General features: G+C 46.2%; 1 protein-coding gene across 1 annotated transcript in view; it reads right to left on the reverse strand.

Annotated features, from left to right (window-relative positions):
* Nucleotides 1-59: 59 nt before the first annotated feature.
* igsf10 (immunoglobulin superfamily, member 10) overlaps nucleotides 60-21,568 on the reverse strand; it is a 35,506-nt gene continuing 13,997 nt past the window's right edge. Inside the window, exons 5-6 of the mRNA XM_080186003.1 lie at nucleotides 19,832-20,735; nucleotides 60-3,667 (exon numbers count right to left, since the gene is read on the reverse strand). Coding sequence (XP_080042129.1) covers nucleotides 1,759-3,667; nucleotides 19,832-20,735 — 2,813 coding nt within the window. The 3' untranslated portion in view covers nucleotides 60-1,758. The remainder of the gene's footprint in view (nucleotides 3,668-19,831; nucleotides 20,736-21,568) is intronic.

Below are 21,568 nucleotides of genomic sequence, written 5' to 3' on the forward strand. Positions count from 1 at the left end.
AAAGCCAGCGCGGAACGTGTCTGACATTTAATCACAGCACCACTTTTCCTTACAAAATACGTTTATTATCTTTCTTTTTCCAAATGTAGTAAATGAAGAGCAATTATATTACACCCAATCTCTGGCAAGCTTTGATTTGTAATGTTGTTTGTTAAAGATGGGGGAAAGCAAATGAACTAGACAAGAAATAAAAGCAGTTGAACAATGCGACAGTGTGCCATGGTGAGAATTCTTTCGCCCTGTGCCAGATGTGAGGAGGATGTTAATATTTTCGCACCTTCCCTTGATATGGAACTTTACTCTAACCTTCAAACCGATGGGACAAAGCTTCACTGCAGGGCAAGAATGCTGTGTCAAATGTCAAAGAATAAATTATGATTTGAAGTATTCCAGTATAAATGCAATCAGCTCTCTTCTACAACTTGGAAAGCTGGTATTTTTCAGAGAAATTGATCTCCTGAAATTAATGAAATTTTTCACACACGAATAAACAACCTTGCCCAACCTTCAGAAAGTGTTGTTACATTTGGTAGTATGAGGTGTTCCCATCCCTGTGGGCTCTGTGTGAGGGTGAATTTTCGTTTAATTTTCATTTAACTCATCAGTTGGGAATCCAGTGGGATTAAATCCGTCACTAATTTTACACCTCACCCAACATACTTAGGTGGAAGTTGGTGGCAGCGTCATTGGCCCGGAATGCTGGAGGGATCCGGTTCCGAATCTCACCTCTGCAGCTGGTGGGATTTAAATTTGTTAATTGAGCTAATCTCTGTAATGTTGACTGTAGGCAAATCCATGAAGACACGGGGAGAATGTGCAAACTCCGGCGGACAGTAACCCCAGCTGTGAATCGAACCTGGGTCCTTGGCGCTGTGAGGCAGCAGTGCTAACCACTGTGCCGCTATTTAAGGGAGGGAAATCTGCTCTCTCTACCTCGGTTTGGTGTCTACCTGATTCTGTACCCACAGCCCTCGGAAATGGCTGAGCAAACCATTCAATCCGAGAGACAAGTGGGGATGGGTGACAAATCCTGCCTTAATTTAGATTTCAAGTGGAGATTAGGGCAGATTGTGAAAGCAGTCTTATCCTCATAGAATCCCTACAGTGCAGAAGGAGGCCATTCAACCCATCAAGTCTGCACTGGCCACAATCCCACCCAGGCTCTATCTCCATAATCCCATGCATTTACCCTAGTTAGTCCCCTTCACACTGAGGGGCAATTTAGCATGGCCGATCCACCTAACCTACACACATTTGGGAGGGAACCAGGGCACCTGGAGAAATCCCACACAGGCATGAGGAGAATATGCAAACTCCGCACAGACAGTGACCCAAGCCGGGAATCGAACCCGAGTTCCTGGCGCTGTGAGGCAGGAGCGCTAACCACTGTGCCACCGTGCCGCCCCTAAAGAAAGCCAGCAGGTGGGCTCATGCCAAAACCTGGGATTGAACCAGGGACCTTTAGATCTTCAGTCTAACACTCTCCCTGTAGCTTCCTGATGGTAGAGTTAGGTAACATCCCTATACCCATATCCCACTCACACCCCCCGCCTCACAAATGGGCATAATCTCGGAGAATTTCTTAAATCAGAGAAATAAAATATTTTCTTCTTGTCTGAAATAAATCAGTCCACAGATTTTATCTTCAACGCAGAAGTATAATATTAACATCTGTAAAAATATATAGATATATATATATTCAAAAATGAATATAAGAATAGACAAATACAATACTTCATTCAATGAAGAGCAGTTCCTTCATATGACCTGAATATACGATACACGGGAGTCACTGCCAAGCTTGTTCTTGGCTGTGCATTTGAACGTCCCTGAATCCTTTGCCGATAGTCTTTGAATCACCAGCGTTCCCTGCGGGTGTAAGAGCTCACTCCCAGTGGGGCGCCCCTTGCTGTGAGTGGAAAGCACCGTGTGATTAGGCAACTCCCACACAATCTCCGGCCTGGGGATTCCGATCGCCATGCAGTTGAGTTGGACGGACGAGCCAGCCATCGCGTAGACGGATTTGGGGGGTCCGTTGGTTATCCGAGGCGGGTACGCTATGACAATCACCGGTATTAAGATGGAGGCGTCACCAGCATTGTTGGACGCTTTGCAAACATAGTTGCCCCTGTCGTGTATGGTGGTCTCCCTCACATTCAAAGTCCCATTCTCAAACAGGATATACTTTGCGTTTATTTGAGGTCTATCAAGGACATCGCCACTCGGTACAGTCCACACAATTTTTGGCGTTGGACTGCCATGGGCAGAGCAATGAAGATATAAAGCATCTCCACACATGCTCCGTATTAAGCCAAGTGGCTGAGAGCTTATGGTGGGTTTTTGGCCAACCTCCAAAATAATTAGCTTCTCTATGTATCCAATGTTATTTTTAGCCGCGCATCGGTATTTCCCTGTATCCACCGTGGTCGGGCTGTGAATAAGAAAGGTGCCGTCGCTGTTTATTTGGTAGCGGCCGGCCTTGTGCGCTCCCATGAGCCGTGTTCCATTGGGAAGGATCCATATAATCTCGGGCGCCGGGTAGCCGTCGGCGGAGCAGTTCAGGGTGGTGGTTTTCCCGGCGAGGGCGATGATCTTCACGTTGAACGGGTTCTTGAACATCGGCCTCCTTGACCTTCGGATCACCTCCAGGCTGACCACCAGCACGGCCTCCCCGCCATCGTTGCGCGCCACGCAGACGAACTCGGCTTTGTCGGAAGACCGGACGTGGCGGATTTCCAAAGTGCCGTTGGGGTGGACCACGATCCTGCTCCCGTAGTACGGGGCGTTCAACAGAATGTTGTCCGGCATGATCCACATGATCTGAGGCCTGGGCGACCCCTCGGCCCGGCAGTCGATCAGTTTTCTGGAGTGCCTCACCGCGAAGTCCTTGATCACTGTCTTATTCTTCTGCAGGCCGTTTATGATAGGTGGCCTCGAGCCCACGTCCAAATGGAAGAGATCCGTGTCATCACCGCCAGGATTCCGGGCGATACACATATACTCCCCAGTGTCGGAGAGGCGCGTATTTTTGATGACCAGAGATCCATTGGAATGTAGATTATACCGAGCTTTGGAGAAAGATATGATTTCATTTGTTGGTAGCATCCACAGTATCTTTGGCAAAGGCTTTCCCACGGCTTGGCAGTGAAACATTGCATGGTCTCCGCTTTTCACCTTCAGGTGTCTCTTGTGTGGCTCTTTGATGCGCGGTGCCGCCGTCACTATGGTCACGTGGACCTTCATCTCATCCTTGCCCAGGGTGTTCTGTGCGTAACACGTGTAATCCCCTTGTTCGGCCATTCCCACCTTATTGTAGTAGAGAGTCCCGTTGCCAAACACGACATACCTCCGGCTCCTGCTGCCGCTGTCATCGGCCTGTAGAACGTTGTTGACCATGGTCCCGTCGGGCAAACTCCAGGAGATGGCGGGCTTGGGGGACCCGGAGGCCTTGCAGTCCACCTGCAGGTCGGCTCCGTACGAGACGTGCTTGTGAACGGACTGCTTGTGCTCGATCAGAGCTGGCTTCATGGACACGTCGATTTTCAACGACGTCATGTCGTTCCCCACCTCGTTGCGGGCAATGCACAGGTAGTTCCCGGCGTCCCTCTCCGTGATAGACTCGATCGACAAGGTCCCGTTGGGTAACACCAGCACGCGGCTCGCCATTCTGAAAGAAAACAAAATACAGAACCTTCCGGTCACTAACGCAAAAGGAATCAGGAAAGAACAAAATCCAGTCAAGGCCTGCAAGGAAATAGGGGAGAAAAATGCTAAATTTAAACATTAAAAATAAAAAGACTGGACAATAACTTGCATTTATATACCACCGTTAAATTACAGGTAGTAAAATATCTCAAGGCAGGAGATGGTCGGCATGGTGGCACTGTGGTTAGCACTGCTCCCTTGCAGTCAGAGACTCAGGTTCGATTCCTGGCTTGGGTCATGGAATTTGCACATTCTCCCCATGTCTGTGTGGGTTTCCTTAGGTGCTGTGGTTTCCTCCCACAGTCTGAATGACGTGCTGGTTAGTTACATTGGCCATGCTAAATTCTCCCTCAGTGTACCCGAACAGGCGCCGGAGTACGGTGACCAGGACATTTTCACAGTAACTTCATTGCAGTGTTAATGTAAGCCTACTTATGACACTAATAAATAAACTTAAACTCAGCTTTAAGGAATGTAATCGGGCTAGATTTAACACAAAGCCATTTCAGGCGACATCAGAACCCAGTCAAAGAGGCAGGTTTTAGGGGCATTTTAAAGGAGGAAAGAGAAGAAGTGTAAGGAGAAAGAGAAATAAAAAGAAGAGGTTTGTAAGTTCATAAGATATAGGAGCAGCAGCAGAGCAGACCCAGGCTGGCAACAGGCACGCAACGGCTCCCCGAGGTGTGGGAGCCATATGGTGGCCACACAAAGACATGACATGAGTGAGGCAGGTTGCCTTGACAACCGAGGGGAGTGAGAATGGGGGAGTGTGAGGGGTGGGGGGCGGTGAAGGGAGAGTACGCGAGGGCTGGGTTGCATCATGGAGAGTGGTCAGGGAGGGGGCGTGAAGTTGTGAAGTTGGGGGGTGGGGCCCACTAACTGTAAATCCGCCTCTGTCCGTGGTGCAAGGAGGCAGATGGGCTGGATTTCAGAGCGTGGGGTTGAGGCAGCTAAAGGCACTGCTGTATGGGGCCAGGATCTCCAAGTACTGTCGGGCTGCAGAAGGTTACAGATCTCTGCTGGAAATGAGTCATCAGAATTTACATGTCTAAGACACTGGATTTGATAAATAGCAAAGAATGTTGATGTTTTTCCTCACAAAATATTAAAAGTATTAAGCTCATGAAGCAAAATTCTTTTTAAATGGAAGGTGGGAGAGGGTTTCTGCACAGCACCAGGACAATTCAGACAGGGGCATGAAGTGCTCACTGATGTTTACAACTAACTCCAAACGTTTACTAATCATCCTTACCAAAACCATGCATGTCTTAAACAGATCAGAACTGATGGGGTTTTTGTTGACTCACAACAATAAGAACATAAGAACATAAGAAATAGGAGCAGGAGTAGGCCATCTAGCCCTTCGAGCCTGCCCCGCCATTCAATAAGATCATGGCTGATCTGTCGTGGCTCAGTTCCACTTTCATAAGAACATAAGAACATAAGAAATAGGAGCAGGAGTAGGCCATCTAGCCCTTCGAGCCTGCCCCGCCATTCAATAAGATCATGGCTGATCTGTTGTGGCTCAGTTCCACTTTCCCGCCCTCTCCCCATAACCCTTAATCCCCTCTCTTATCAAGAACCCATCAACCCGCTTCTTAAAAATATTTAGCGAGGCAGCCTCCACCACTTCAACGGGCAGAGAATTCCAGAGATTCACCACCCTTTGAGTGAAGAAGTTCCTCCTCAACTCCGTTCTAAACCGCCTCCCCTTTATCTTGAGGCTGTGCCCCCTAGTCCTACTGTCTTTTTTGAGCGGGAAGAGTCTCTCCACCTCTATCCTATCCATCCCATTCATCATCTTATACGTCTCAATGAGATCTCCCCTCATTCTTCTAAACTCTAACGAGTACAAGCCTAGTTTATTCAGCCTCTCCTCATAGCTCAATCCCCTCAACTCCGGTATCAGCCTAGTAAACCTCCTCTGCACTCCCTCCAGGGCCAAAATATCCTTGCGCAGGTGCGGCGCCCAAAACTGCACACAGTACTCCAGCTGCGGCCTCACCAATGCCCTATACAGCTGCAGCAAGACCTCCCTACTTTTATATTCAATCCCCCTCGCTATGAAGGCCAGCATCCCATTCGCCTTCCTGACCACCTGCTGCACCTGCAAGCTGGGTTTTTGCGACTCATGCACAAGGACCCCGAGGTCCCTCTGCACCGTCGCCTGCTGCAGTTTTTCGCCTCGTAAGTAATAGTCCTTCCTACCATTCTTCCTACCAAAGTGGACCACCTCACACTTGCCAACATTAAATTCCATTTGCCATTTCCTGGCCCATTCGCCCAGCCTATCTAGATCCTTCTGCAGACTCTCCACACCCTCCGCACAATTTGCCTTTCCCCCAATCTTGGTGTCATCAGCAAATTTCGACACCCTGCACTCGGTTCCCTCCTCCAGATCATCTATATAAATGGTAAATAGCTGAGGCCCCAGCACCGACCCCTGGGGCACCCCACTAGTCACCAACCGCCAATCCGAATAGCACCCATTGACCCCCACTCTCTGCCTCCTATTTGACAACCAATCCTCTATCCACGCTAACACCCTACCCCCAACTCCATGTCCCCTGACCTTCTGCAATAACCTCTTGTGAGGTACCTTGTCAAACGCCTTCTGAAAATCCAGAAAGACCACATCCACCGGCTCTCCTCTATCCACTGCCCTAGACACATCCTCATAGAACTCCAGTAAATTTGTCAGACACGACTTCCCTTTAATGAAACCGTGTTGCGTCCGCCCTATCAAGCAATTCCCTTCAAGATGCCTCGCAATTTCCTCCTTAATGACGGATTCTAACATTTTACCTACCACAGACGTTAAACTAACCGGCCTATAATTCCCCGCCTTTTGCCTGGCACCCTTCTTAAACAACGGCGTAACATTAGCCGTTTTCCAATCTTCCGGCACTTCCCCGGAATCCAGCGACGTCTGGAAAATAACCACCAAGGCATCCACTATCACCTCCGCCATTTCTTTCAGAACCCTCGGATGCATTCCATCCGGTCCTGGGGACTTGTCCACAATCAGCCCCTCCAGTCTGTCGAGCACCACCTCTCTAGTAACAGTAATGTCATTAAGACCCTCCATTCCTACCACCTTTCCATCGCTAACACCCGGCAAATTATTCACGTCCTCCTCCGTGAAGATAGAAACAAAAAAGTTATTCAAGACCTTAGCCATATCCCCATCCCCTACCACTAGGTCCCCTTTCTCATCCTCTAAAGGACCAACGTTCACCCTAGCCAGCCTCTTCCTTTTTATATATTTATAAAAACTCTTGCTATCCTTTTTTATATTAAGTGCTAGCCCAGCCTCATAGCTTCTCCTACCCTCCTTTATCAACTTCTTTGTCAATCTTTGTTGACATTTAAACCTTTCCCAATCCTCTTCTCGCCCACTACTCTTAGCTACTCTAAATTCCTCCGCTTTTAATTTAACACTTTCCTTCACCTCCTTCGTTATCCACGGCTTATTACCTCTCTTCCTACTGTCCTTTTTAACCATCGGAATAAATTTCTGCTGAGCACCAAGAAAGATCTCCTTAAAGATCCTCCACTGCTCCTCAGCAGACCTACCTTCCAACGCACTCCCCCAGTCCACATTCGCCAATTCTTCTCTCATCCTACCATACTCCCCTCTATTCAAACAAAGGACGCGTGTCCGGGAACCCACTTTCTCCTCCTCCATCTGCACCAGAAACTCCACCATACAATGATCACTCTCTCCAAGAGGATCCTTCACCGCAAGGTCCCTAATTCTACCCGCCTCATTACATAGCACCAGATCCAAGATAGCTCGCTCCCTCGTCGGCTCCAACACACACTGTTCAAGGAAATTATCCCGGCAGCATTCCAAGAACTCCTCCTCGAGCCCACCTCGTCCAACATGGGTCGACCAATCAATATGCAGATTGAAATCTCCCATAACTACTGCCGTCCCATTCCTGCACGCCGCACTTATTTGCGTGTTAACAGCCCGCCCCACCTCCAGATCATTATTCGGGGGCCTATAGACGACACCCACCAGCGTCTTCCTCCCTTTGCTGTTCCTAATCTCCACCCACAACGATTCCACGTTCTGCTCTTTGGCTCCGATATCATCCCTTGCTACCACCTTGATACTATCCTTAATCAGCAGAGCTACGCCACCCCCTCTTTCCTCCTGCCTATCCTTCCTAAACACTTGATAGCCCTGTACATTCATCTCCCAGTCCCTGTCACCTTGCAGCCACGTCTCTGTAATGGCCACCAGATCGTATCCATTTGTGTCGATCTGCGCCACCAGCTCATCCACTTTATTCCGAATGCTTCGTGCATTCAGATAAAGCGCTTTCATCCCAGCCTTCACCTGGACCCTATTTGCTGTAACGCCACCAATTGGGACATCCTTGGCCTCTTCCCTTACCTGTACCCTATCCTTAACTTTAGACCTCGTAGCGTCACCTACCCTCGCACCCTCCCCCCCCCTAATTAGTTTAAAGCCCTGTCTACAGTCCTCTTTACTCGATTCGCCAACACTCTGGTCCCAGCACGATTCAGACCAACCCCATCCCGCCCGAACAAGTCCCACCTATCCCAATACTGGTGCCAATGCCCCATAAATTCGAACCCATTCCTCCCACACCAATCCCTGAGCCACCCATTCACTTCCTTTATCCTGTCAACCCTACGCCCGTCTGCACTCAGTTCAGGCAGTAGCCCAGAGACGACCACCTTGTCGGTTCTACTTTTTAATTCCATTCCCAGCTTCTCATACTCCCTCCCCAGATCCTCAGTCCGCACTTTGCCTACGTCGCCGGCACCCACATGTACTACAACGACCGGGTTCTCACCCTCCCACTCCAGGTTCCTCTGCAGCCCAGCTGCGACATCCCGGACCCGAGCACCAGGCAGACAACACACCCTTCTGTGCACTTTGTCATTGTGACAAAGGACAGTGTCAATACTCTTCACCCCACTATCTCCAATCACTACTACGTTCCTTTTCCCCTTCTCTTTGCCTATGTCCTGCTGCATCACTGTACCGTGTGCAGTTTGCTCACCAACCTCACCTGCCTCGTCCTCTTCCAGACTGGAAGCAAGAACCTCAAACCTGTTATGCAGATTAAGAGGCTGAGGCCTCCGCTCCTCACCCCCCTTCCTCCTCCCAGCAGCCCCCTTTTGTCCCTGACCCTTAGATTTAGACAGTCTAGGGGCACCCTCTCTCCCCCTGATGAGCCTCAGTGTCTGTAGCTCAGAGGCCAGCTCATCCACCTTGAGCTGGAGCTCCTCCAGCAACCTGCACTTACTGCAGACATGGTCACTGGGAAGGACCCTGGGGTCTGCCAGTTCCCACATCATACAGAAACCACACATCACATGCCCCTCCATTATTCACTGTAATTTTTTATGGGGAAAAAATTTTTTTCCTTGTTTCTTGCTGTAGTAGTTTTGAAAAATTTTTTTTCCTTGTTTTTTTTTCAAACAAACTCACCTGGCCCTTTTTCCTTCCAGCCCTTTTTGATATTAAGCCCTATTAACTCACTCTGCTTCCCCCTCACTCCGCTGCCCGCTCAGACGCTGCCCGCTGTCTACACCAGGCCTCCTTTTAAACCTGGCGCTGATTTAAAGCAGGCTGGTCCACAAATGCCTTTTCACCACACCCTCAGAATTCTTAAAGCAGTAAATACAATAAATAAATGCTTTAAACAGTTCTACAAAGAGTAAAGTGCTTTAAACTTATTTTAAACAGGTTTTTAACAGGTAAAATCTTAGCTCTCTCTCTCTCAGCTCCAGCAAACTCCCGCCCTCTCCCCATAACCCTTAATCCCCTCTCTTATCAAGAACCCATCAACCCGCTTCTTAAAAATATTTAGCGAGGTGGCCTCCACCACTTCAACGGGCAGAGAATTCCAGAGATTCACCACCCTTTGAGTGAAGAAGTTCCTCCTCAACTCCGTTCTAAACCGCCTCCCCTTTATCTTGAGGCTGTGCCCCCTAGTCCTACTGTCTTTTTTGAGCGGGAAGAGTCTCTCCACCTCTATCCTATCCATCCCATTCATCATCTTATACGTCTCAATGAGATCTCCCCTCATTCTTCTAAACTCTAACGGAACAATGAAGTGAACATCCCATTACTAATTACATCAACATCATCAGTGTAATTCAGTTCTCCAGCTTCTGTTGACCATAGTTAGTTATATTTAGTTAGGCATTCAGAAGAACACAGGAAAGTTAGAATTGTGAGCAGCACCATACCATTGGGCTCCTCGAGCCAATTCCCTCCTTCAATAAGATTATTTCTGATCTTCTATTTCAGCTACACCTTTCCGCAGCATCTACATGTCCCTCAATTCTCTTAGGATTCAAAAATCTATCAATCTTTGCCTTGGGCAGCACAGTGGCACAGTGATTAGCACTGCTGCCTCACAGCACCAGGGACCCAGATTCGATTCCCAGCGCCAGGAACCCAGGTTCGATTCCCAGTGCCAGGAACCCAGGTTCGATTCCCAGCGCCAGGAACCCAGGTTCGATTCCCAGCGCCAGGAACCCAGGTTCGATTCCCAGCGCCAGGAACCCAGGTTCGATTCCCAGTGCCAGGAACCCAGGTTCGATTCCCAGCTTGGGTCACTGTCTGTGTGGAATCTGCACGTTCTTCCTCTGTCTGCGTGGGTTTCCTCCGGGAGCTCCAGCTCCCATCCACAGTCCAAAGATGTGCAGGTTAGGTTGATTGGCCATGCTAAATTGCCCCTTAGTGTCAGGGGGATTATTAGGGTAAATATGTGGAGCTATGCGAATAGTGGCTCGGTGGGATTGTGGTCAGTGCAGAATTGATAGGCTGAATGGCCTCCTTCTGCACCATAGGAATCCTATGTTGAATCAATGACTGAGAATCTACGGCTACCAGGAGTAGAACATCCCTCAGATTCCCAACCTTTGAATTTGTGAATTTTTCCTCATCGTAGTCCTAAAAGAACGACCTTTACTCAGAGACGGTGGCCTTGATTAGACCTCCCCAGCCATGGGAAACAACTTCCCAGAATCTACCTTGTCAAGCCCCTTAAGGATTTTATCTGTTTCAAACCTTTCATTTTAGGAAATATAGACATACTCAACTCAATCTCTCCTATGGAACATAAAGTAAACCATGGGCAGGATTTTCGCCTCGCTCGTCCCGAAACCATAAAATCCAACCCGACGTCAATGAGCTTTCTCACTGTCTGCCCCTTGCCCGCTCCGATTCCCGTGGTGGGGGTGGCAGTAAAATGCCAGCCCATTTTTCTCAACCAGCAAACATTGGCTCTTTGAAAGAGTTGCACAATTTGTCCTCATACCTCGTAACCCTGTAAATTAATCTTCTTCAAGCACATAACCAATTGTTTTTGGAAAGATCCTGTAAGATCTGATTCTATCACCTTTACTGGTGATGCATTCTTCCTACGGTGTTGTACCCAGAATTGTCTGCAACACTGCAGAAATTTATGAGCTTAATTTTCTTATTTTTGTATCTAATGTCTCAATTTGCAACATCAGCTATCTCGTTCGCTTTCTTAATTGTCTTATCAACTTATATGGCACCTGTTATATTTTTATATTAATATAAATACACAAATCACTTATAATGGATTGGGTAAACCCATTGTGGGTTCTTATTATTAAGACTAGGCACATGAGAACAAGAATACATCAGCATATATGCTTTATTTTCAAGGATAGAAAGCTTGGAGACATCAGCAGCAGTTCTGTGTGGATGTATTCTGCTGTAAGTAAAAAGTGAAACTAAGACTGGACAGCATGTCACATTTCCCTTCTAATGATGTCATGTTACTATTCCTGAAAGAACTATTACATTGGTGCTATAGTGGTGAGCACATCTGCCTTCTAAGCAGTTAACCCAGCCATCTCATTAGTTGCTTGTTTAGAGCCTTTGGACAGCACGGTGGCACAGTGGTTAGCACTGCTGCCTCATAGTTACAGAGACCCAGGTTCAGTTCCCGATTTGGGTCATTGTCAGTGCGGAGTCTGCATGTTCTCCCCATGTCTGTGTGGGTTTCCTCTGGGTGCTTCGGTTTCCTCCCACAGTCCAAAGATTTGCAAGTTAGGTGCTTTGGCCGTGCTAAATTGCCCCTTAGTGTCCCGGGATGCATAAATGAGAGGGATTGGGAAGTAAATATGTGGGGTTATGGAGATAAGGCCGAGGTGGGATTGTTGTCGGTGCAGACTCGATGGGCCAAATGACCTCCTTGTGCACTATAAGCTTTTATGGTACAACATCCCTTTTCTTCTTTAAGATGCTTTTTCCCCTTCCAATGGAGTATAACTGTTTACAATAATGTTCATGGTTAGTTTCCATTTCAAAATTGTATAGAACTGATGAATCTATCAGTCACTAAGGTGAAGAAGTGGTCTTCTGATAGGTCCAGACATTGTATTGGTAACTTGTCTGGAGGTTTCTTTAAATGTTCACAGTGTTTTTAAGTTTATTTATGTCACAAGTAGGTTTACATTAACACTGCAATGAAGTTACTGTGAAAATCCCCTAGTTGCCACACTCTGGCGCCTGTTCAGCTACATTGAGGGAGAATTTATCATGGCCAATCCACCTAACCTGCACATCTTTGGACTGTGGGAGGAAACTGGAGCACCCAGAGGAGACCCATGCAAACATGGGGAGAACATACAGACTCCACACAGACAGCAACCCAAGCCAGGAATCGAGCCTGGGTTCTGGCACTGTGAGGTGGCAGTGTGAACTACTATGCCACCTTGTTGTCAGTGATCTGATCTATGGGATTGTCATTCTTGGATGTCTTTTCTGGTTGCACTTGGAATCTTTTCCTGGATGTAATGGAGCTATGCGGTGGTTGTGTAGATGGAATGAATCTGATTAGTCCTTGCACGCGGCTTACTTTTGTATCTTTTTGTGTAATGACCAAATAGGATCTTAGATAAAAGCAAACTACACTGGATTCTGAAATCAAAAGAGAAAACCTCAGGAGATATTATACATTTAGATTATACTGCCTTTCCATGTCAATTCCTCTAAAGTATACTGTATCCAAACTCACTTGGATTAACTTGCACTTTCCATGTGTGCAAATACAGAGTATAGTTCTGAAACTACTAACTTAGATGGGTGGGCCATCAGATGCTTAGGTAGACTCTCAAATGAAAATAATTAGACCAGCCATCCTAGGGTGGAATCTTCCCGTCCCACTCACCACGGGAATCATAGCAGGCGGGATATGGACCATGCAAAGGTCTGTTGACCTCGGATGGGATTTTCCAGTCTTGAGGCGAGTGTGGCTGGAAAATCCCACTCTTTCCGATGATCACTGTGGAATTCACAAACCAATGAAAGAGACTAGTCAGTGTTTCAATATCACACTGTGTCAAATTCGGAAAGTGCTGTTTTCCCTTTACTAGCCAGGTTAGTCAACGAGGGGCACACTTATGCTTTGTTTTAAGACGTCTTTAAGATCTGGGCTCTGGTGAATATTGTGCTCTGGGGAGATGTACAGCCTGTCCAATGTGCCAAACTGAATATATACATTACTGCTTACAGACTGCAGCATGTCTAATGCTGGAAATGAGTCATTGTGGTAACTTTCTCCATCCCGTGGCTGTCAGACACAGACTCATTTAGGCTGCCACATATATTTTACTAAGACCTGAACAGGCCCTCACACAGTAAAGTCACCCTTGCTGCTGCCACTGATTAATTACCTCAATGTACACGCTGCAGTTAACGTTTTATGACTTCATCGATTTAATTCATTTTGACATTCATTGCAGGAATCATTAACGCTGGGAGGCCTTTGGCAAAGAGGCTGTGAGAAGTTGTGTGAAATTGGAGCTGGAACATGGAGGTGTGAACAGTTTTAACAGCATTTCTCTTCCTGCCCTTGGAGTCACTGCTGCACCTCCCTCTCTCAAACACGCAGACTGAAGGGCAGCCCGGTGGCACTGTGGTTAGCACTGCTGCCTCACAGTGCCAGGGACCTGGCCGCCGCTCTCTGTCTGTGTGGAGCTTGCGTGTTTTCCCCGTGTCTGCGTGGGCTTCCTCCAGATGCTCTGATTTCCTCCCACAGTCCAAAGATGTGCTGGTTAGGTGCATTGGCCATGTTAAATTCTAAGAACATAAGAACATAAGAAATAGGAGCAGGAGTAGGCCATCTAGCCCTTCGAGCCTGCCCCGCCATTCAATAATTCTCCCTCAGTGTACTCAAACAGATGCCGAAGTGTGACAACTAGGGGATTTTCACAGTAACTTCATTGCACTGAGAACGTAAGCCTACTTGTGACATTAATAAATAAACTTAAAGCTGGGAGTGTGTAACGGCAAATAGATATCCTATTCATCACTTTTTGTGGGCAGTCATTTCTGATCCAGTGGTTACAGATCCTGGCAGAGCTTGCCATTTGATCGATGTTTCCTAGTCTCTCTCTGGAAGAATATCCAGGGTGGCACAGTGGTTAGCACTGCTGACCCACAACACCAGGGACCTGGGTTCAATTCCGCCTTGGGTCTGTGTGGAGTTTGCATCTGCTGCGTGGGTTTCCTCCAGATGCTCCAGTTTCTTCTCACAGTCCACAGATGAGTAGATTAGGTGGATTGGCCATGCTAAATTGCCCTTTAGTGCCAGGGGGACTAGCTGGGATAATTAAGTGGGGTTATGGGGATAGACTGGGATTGTAGTCGTTGCAGACTTGATGGGCCAAATGGCTTCCTTCTGCACTGTATGGATTCTATGATTCTATACCTGGGTGAATGGCCTACTGATAATCACAAACTCTCCATACGTGAACTCCCAGTGATCCACTTGCAAGCGACCACACCTTGGTGTGACACCTAGGAACACCAATGTGTTGTCACCACCAATGCAAATTGACTAACTTTTCTGTAGGCATTTCCATCATATTCAGTACTGATACTTTTGAAAGGATTGTAGTGGAGTTGTCGTAAACTGCCAAGTGGACAGTGTATTTACATCAGAACCTAGGAATTCCTCTGAACTTTATTAACAGGCAGACACCCAACATGTTTGCATGCTCTGCTTTGTCTGATATTTTACTGATGACTGTAACCTGCTTATAGAAAAAAAAACTAGCATTAAACTGGCAGACGAGCAATGATGTATGAACATTTTAAGCGTTCACTTACTTATACTGCCAACTCTAACTTTTGGATTTGGAAGCTGTTGTCTGTATGTTTAAAATAAATCCACTCTTAGCAAATTATACTTAATTCAAATTTAATTTGAATTTTGGGTTTGTCTCCAGTTCCACAAGTCTTCAGGAGCTATTTCTGGAAAATCCCCACATCAATAACAGTTCCGTTTTCCGTCCCTTTGCAAAGCATCCACAATGAACAGCTGAGACCTTTGACCCTGTGTTGGATCACTCTGCAGCTCCAGAGAGCGCTCTGATGATGTTTAGTTGTAAGTATTTAAACATCTGTGAGTGGCAAACTCTTGCAGGGATGAAGTTTTACCAATTGTCCGTCTAGACGTTTGGTAGTTATAGAACTTCAGTGTTGCTGGAAAAAGACAGTTCGTTGAATCTTTTTCTCCTTGCGCTCACCAGGACAATTGGAAGGGGCAGTACAACTTTATACTGTATGAGAAGAATGCGCTGACTGGTTGGCTAGTGGACTCTGATTGGTAGAGATGTTGCCATGGTGAACGCACCAGTTGGTAGGACAGGCAGTTAATTGCCAAGCATTGTTTGAAATTTAAATCAGACAACCTGACTCTGATTGGGCAAGGCATTGCCCTGTGCCCAGCGAATGGCTATTGCTTGTTTTGTTTTGCTGAAACAGGCGCAATGTGTGTATCTGTTCTTTCTGCCTGCAAAGAACATGGCCCTGTGTATTAATATATTTAGCTTGCAGTACATGCAAATTTGCCACACTGCCAACCTAGCTGACAACCTTAAATTGATCACCGGCATAATTTTTAGCACATTGAGGAATATTTAGCAATTGCCAATTAATTGCAGAATCGCATCTAATGTTGGACACTGTATTTTGCGTTTTCCAAACACAGGCTGGTTGGATACTGCATACACTTTGCATACTTTGGACACTGGAAACGATTTCCTATTTTAGGTTCCATCAGCCTTTGGGGTGCACGGCCTGCATACCTAGCTTTACACTGGTAATGACATTCATAAAACCACATTACTCATTGGTGCAATAGGCAGCAACCTCCTTTTGGCTTGATGACAGCTTCTTGTTAGTGGCAAATCCCACTCATATTGCTACTACACAGTAGCAGTGTGAACGAGCTAGCTTTACCTGTTACTGAAATCTTTGAGATACCTTGTGTGTAGGCCCACACTTCCCTAAAAGTGGCAACACAGGTGGCCAAGGTGATTAAGTAGGCAGATGGCATGCTTGCCTTCATTGGCTGGGGCATTCAGTACAAGAGTTGACAAATCAATGTGCAGCTTTATAAAACATTGGTTAGGCCGCATTTGGAATATTGCGTGCACTTCTGGTTGCCACATTACCAGTAAGACATGGAAGCTTTGGAGAGAATGCGAAGAAGGTTCACCAGGATGTTGCCTGGTCTCTAGGGCATTGATTATGAGGAGAGGTTGAATAAACTAGGATTGTTTTCATTGAAAAGATGGAGGCTGAGGGGTGACCTAATAGAGGTCTACAAAATCATGAGAGGCAGAGAATGGGTGGGTATTCAAAGGCTTTTTCCCAGGGTGGAAGTGTGAATTACAAGGGGACACAGGTTCAAGGTGAGAGGGGAGAAGTTTTTCATGCAGAAAGTGGCGGGTACCTGGAATGCGCTGCCAAAAGAGGTGGTGGAAGTGGGTACATTAGCAACATTTCAGAGGCATCCAGATGGGCACATGAATAAGGAGGGAATAGAGAGATATGGCAGAAGGTTTTATTTTGGTTTAGTTAGGGCATCATGATCGGCATGGGCTTAGATGTTCTTGCGCTGTACTTTGTTCTTCAAGGGTAATCTGAGGCAGACTGGACAGTCCTCTGGGCCAAAAATGATAGCATTAGGCACATTCATGATACACAGCCCAAAACAATTTGATCACAGTAGCCTTTATCATGCAGGATGTCTTTAACATGCTCTATTTCAGCATCAAGCTTGTCTGGTGAGCAGGTGGCTCACATTCTTTTTATAAGTTTGCCAATAAGACCAATCTTATAGCATGTGGAACTGTAAGAATCTCAATGCATGTACTGACCAATGAAGGTAGGCTTGTTTTGGTAGAGAACCTCCTGGCAGATTTCTCAACTTTTATGTCAAGGACAGTAAAAAGTCTCACAACACCAAACTAAAGTCCAACAGGTTTATTTGGAATCACGAGCTTTTGGAGCCCTGCTCCTTCCTCAGGTGAGTCAACTGACAGCTTCAGGCATGTGTCAAGTGAGTCACCTGTTAAAGGAGCAGTGCTCTGAAAGCTCGTGATTCCAAATAAACTTGTTGCACTTTAACCTGGTGCCGCGAGATTCTTATTGCGCCTACGCCAGTCCAGCACCAGCATCGCCACATCATTACATTAAGGAGAAGAAGTTCATTTGGCTGCTGCATTTAAAAATTCAATTTGACATCCAATCAACACTCCCTTCTCATACAGTTTAAAGTTTTTGTTCCCCCTGTCATTGGTATCGTCCTGATGAGTGAAAGATCAAAAGCTTTGACAAAATGTCTTTTTTTAGCAATGTTCAAATGATCAGTTCATGCATTGGTGACTTTATTATAATGTAGCATATGGTTTAAACTTTCAGCAGTACTATTTTTAAAATATGCCAGTTTTCTTTATCCCGTGGTAATTTAAGATTCTGAATGACTTGCGTTTGCACAGTTCCTTATCATTACTTTCATCATGAATGCCATTGAACTGTATCCAAGTTGTGGCACGTTCACCTCTGAATCAGAAAGTTGTGAGTTCAAGTCCCACTCCCGAGCACAATAGCAAGACTGACAGTCCGATGCAGTACTGAGGGAATGCTGCACTATTGAAGGTGCCATCTTTCATGTAAGATGACAAACCGGAAGCTCATAAATCCTCTATGTAGAAGATCTCAGGGGATGTTTTGAAAAGGAAAAGGAGTTCTCCCTAAAATACTAGTCAACATTTATCCCTCAATCAACATTGTCTGGAATTCTCCAGCCATTCATGCCCTGACACTGCAAACGGGGATGGAAAATTTGACACTCAACCAAATCTCTGTTCACTGCAACGGGGCCAGTGAATTCCACTGGCGTGGACAGCTGGAGAATTCCAGCCAATATAAAAACAGATTAACTGCTACATTATTGATTGATTACTGTTAGAAATTGATTCCTGCATTACAACATTCATTACATTTCACAAGTACTTCATTAGCTGTGAAGCACTTTGGCACACCCTGAGGTTTTGAAAGGTGCTATATAAATGCAAGTCTTTCTTTTTTTTTAAAGCCAGTCATTCTGAACCTCAAGTGGAGGGCGAAGTGGCAAGCTTTGTAAATAACACCAAGATTGGTGGCAGAATGGACAGTGAAGAAGGTGATCTAGTGATCATATCTTGATCAATTGGACAGCAGTGCTAATCAATGTGCCAAAGACAAAATTGTACCCGCCTCTACTACTGTATCTGGCAGCTTGTTCCAGACACTCACCAGCCTCTGTGTGAAAAAATTGCCCCTCTGGACCCTTTTGTATTTCTCACCTTAAACCTCTGCCCTCTAATTTTAGACCCCCTTATCTTTGGGAAAAGATGTTCATGTCTAGCTGATCTATGCCCTTTGTTATTTTTATAGACATCTATAAGATCATCCATAAGTCTCCTGTGCTCCAAGGAAAGAAGTCCCAGTCTAGCCTCTCCTTATAATTCAAACAATCAAGTCCTGGTAGCATCCTCGTAAATCTTGTCTGCACTCTTCCTAGTTTAATAATACCCTTTCTAGAACAGGGTGGCCAGAACTGTACACAATGTTCCAAATGTGGCCTTACCAATGTCTGGTACAACTTCAACAATATTGGCAATATAAAAACCCAGCTTGCAGGTGCAGCAGGTGGTCAGGAAGGCGAATGGGATGCTGGCCTTCATAGCGAAAGGGATTGAATATAAAAGTAGGGAGGTCTTACTGCAGCTGTATAGGGCATTGGTGAGGCCGCAACTGGAGTACTGTGTGCATTTTTGGGCGCCGCACCTGCGCAAAGATATTTTGGCCTTGGAGGGAGTGCAGAGGAGGTTTACTAGGCTGATACCGGAGTTGAGGGGGTTGAGCTATGAGGAGAGGCTGAATAAACTGGGCTTGTACTCGTTAGAGTTTAGAAGAATGAGAGGAGATCTCATTGAGACGTATAAGATGATGAATGGGATGGATAGGATAGAGGTGGAAAGACTCTTCCCGCTCAAAAAAGACAATAGGACTAGGGGGCACAGCCTCAAGATAAAAGGGGGGCGGTTTAGAACGGAGTTGAGGAGGAACTTCTTCACTCAAAGGGTGGTGAATCTCTGGAATTCTCTGCCCGTTGAAGTGGTGGAGGCTGCCTCGCTAAATATTTTTAAGACGCGGGTTGATGGGTTTTTGATAGGAGAGGGGATTAAGGGTTATGGGGAGAGGGCGGGAAAGTGGAACTGAGCAGCGACAGATCAGCCATGATCTTATTGAATGGCGGGGCAGGCTCGAAGGGCTGGATGGCCTACTCCTGCTCCTATTTCTTATGTTCTTATGTTCAATGTAGCATGGCCAATCCATCTAACCCACACATCTCTGAACTGTGGGAGGAAACCGGAGCACCTGGAGGAAACCTATGCGGACACAGGGAAAACGTACAAACTCCGCACAGACAGTGACCCAAGCCAAGAATTGAACCTGTGTCCCTGGTGCTGTGAGGCAGCACTGTGCCACTGCACTGCCCATAAATGGGAAATGGTAAATGGAAAATACAAATGGATGGCTTTTTAAAGTTAACTTACCATTGGGAAACTGCTAGGATTGGAAGAAATGTTGGCTTTTACTCCCATTCATTAATTTCAGTGGAGAGTAATATTGCCAGAGGGTTAAAATCTGCTTCTGACTCTTTGTGTTCCCTACCTGGGTGAGTTTGGTTAAATTTGCTGCAAAGTTATTACCTGGAAAAGGAAACCAGCCAAGAAAGGAAAGGGGACATCTTACCGGTGCCATTGATCCACAACTAACTTGGAAGGTAATCTCCAGATGATTCTGGGTTTTGGATCTCCTGTCGCTGAGCAGTGTAGCTGTAGTTTATCTCCATAGTTCGCTTTGATGTTGCTGGAAGAAATGGAAACAATCTTGGGGATCTCCTGTTTGCGTTCCACCATTAAACTTACAACCCTCCTCTCCGATCCAGTAGAACTCGTAGCTATGCATTCGTAATTCCCGCTGTCGGATGGAGTTAAGGATTTGACATAAAGTGTCCCATTGGTGAAGACAAATAGTTTTGTGTTGACGAACTGCAAAGGTTTGATTTCAGTGCCATCAAAGAGTACCCAACGGACAGTGGGTGGAGGGGTCCCTATGGCAGTGCAGGGCAGTTTGATGTTCTGCCCTACTTCTCCTTTGACTCTTTGGTGCCTTTCTTCCATGATAGCCGGGGGCTGAGCGACCACCTGCATCCTCACCGTGACTGTATCGATTCCAGCCGGATTGCTAGCCACGCACCTGTAATTCCCTCGATCGTACACGGTCACTGCTTTAATCCTGAGGGTGCCATCAGCCAACACCGAGACTCTCCCGTTAAAGGGACTGCTGTTTCTCACCATGGTCCTGTTGGAGAGAATCCAGGAGATGGTTGGGGCTGGTCTCCCCTGAGAGCGGCACTTCATCTCCACTGGGTACCCTGCATGGACTGTGATGTCCTTCATCCGAGGCTCCGATATCTTGGAAGGGTAAGCCACCACGGACAGAGTGACGAGGAGTTGATCTGAACCGTGCTGGTTCTCTGCTGTGCAGAGGTACTGTCCACGGTCCTGAACTTTGATTTTCTGAATGGACAGTGTACCATTTGGAAACACCTCAAATTTATTGCCACGCTTGGCTTTATTTGTGACTGTTGCACCTTTAACAAGAAACAAAGACTTATAATCAAACAAATAAGTATTTAATACAGAATTTTTTAAATTCATTCATGAGATGTGGGCTGAGCCAGCGTTTAATCCCCATCCCTAACTGACAAAAGGTATTACTGTATATCATAGACTCAACTTATTCACAAATCATATTTCAATAATTTCAAATTGTGGGTTCTTTGGAAATTATTTGTGTTCCTTAAAATGTCAACTCTCAGAATGAGAGTAGGTAAGTGAAGATTTTAAATTTTAAAGTTAAAATTAAACATTGTGTGAATTAAATGCTATAAAATATTAACGAGTCAAACACCTTTGAGAACCATGGCACCCAATAGGTATAGAATCATAAAGCCCGGTAGAATCATGAAACGCTACAGAATCATGGCACCATATAGATATTGGCCGGAATTCTTTGGCTGTTCACACCCCACTGCCACTGCCAGCGAGAATGGAGAATGTGGCACTCAGCTAAATCTCCGTCCACTGCAGCAGGAAGGGAGAATCTTTCGCAAGAGATCTCAAGACATTGGATTAATAAATTGTCCCTAAATTGACCTCCCTTAATCTTGCACACATATAATTCTCTAAATTTGCACCCCTTTAGTGTGGAGTCCATGAGATGTAGACAAAAGTCGTAAGTAGAAGAAGGATTGGAATGAGGCACTCACTGAGTGTTAAAATGGGCGGCATAGGCTTGTAGGGCCAAAGGGCCTGTTTCCTGTGCTGTGTTGTTCTTTGTTCTTTGTACAGGTGATGCCTGACTGGAGTCACAATATTACTTTGTGTGTCTGCTTCAATTAAACAGCTTCCCACATGTGGCACC

Source organism: Carcharhinus amblyrhynchos, chromosome 3 (assembly GCF_965287045.1).
Source record: "Carcharhinus amblyrhynchos chromosome 3, sCarAmb.v2.hapA, whole genome shotgun sequence".
NCBI classification, from domain to species: Eukaryota; Metazoa; Chordata; class Chondrichthyes; order Carcharhiniformes; family Carcharhinidae; genus Carcharhinus; species Carcharhinus amblyrhynchos.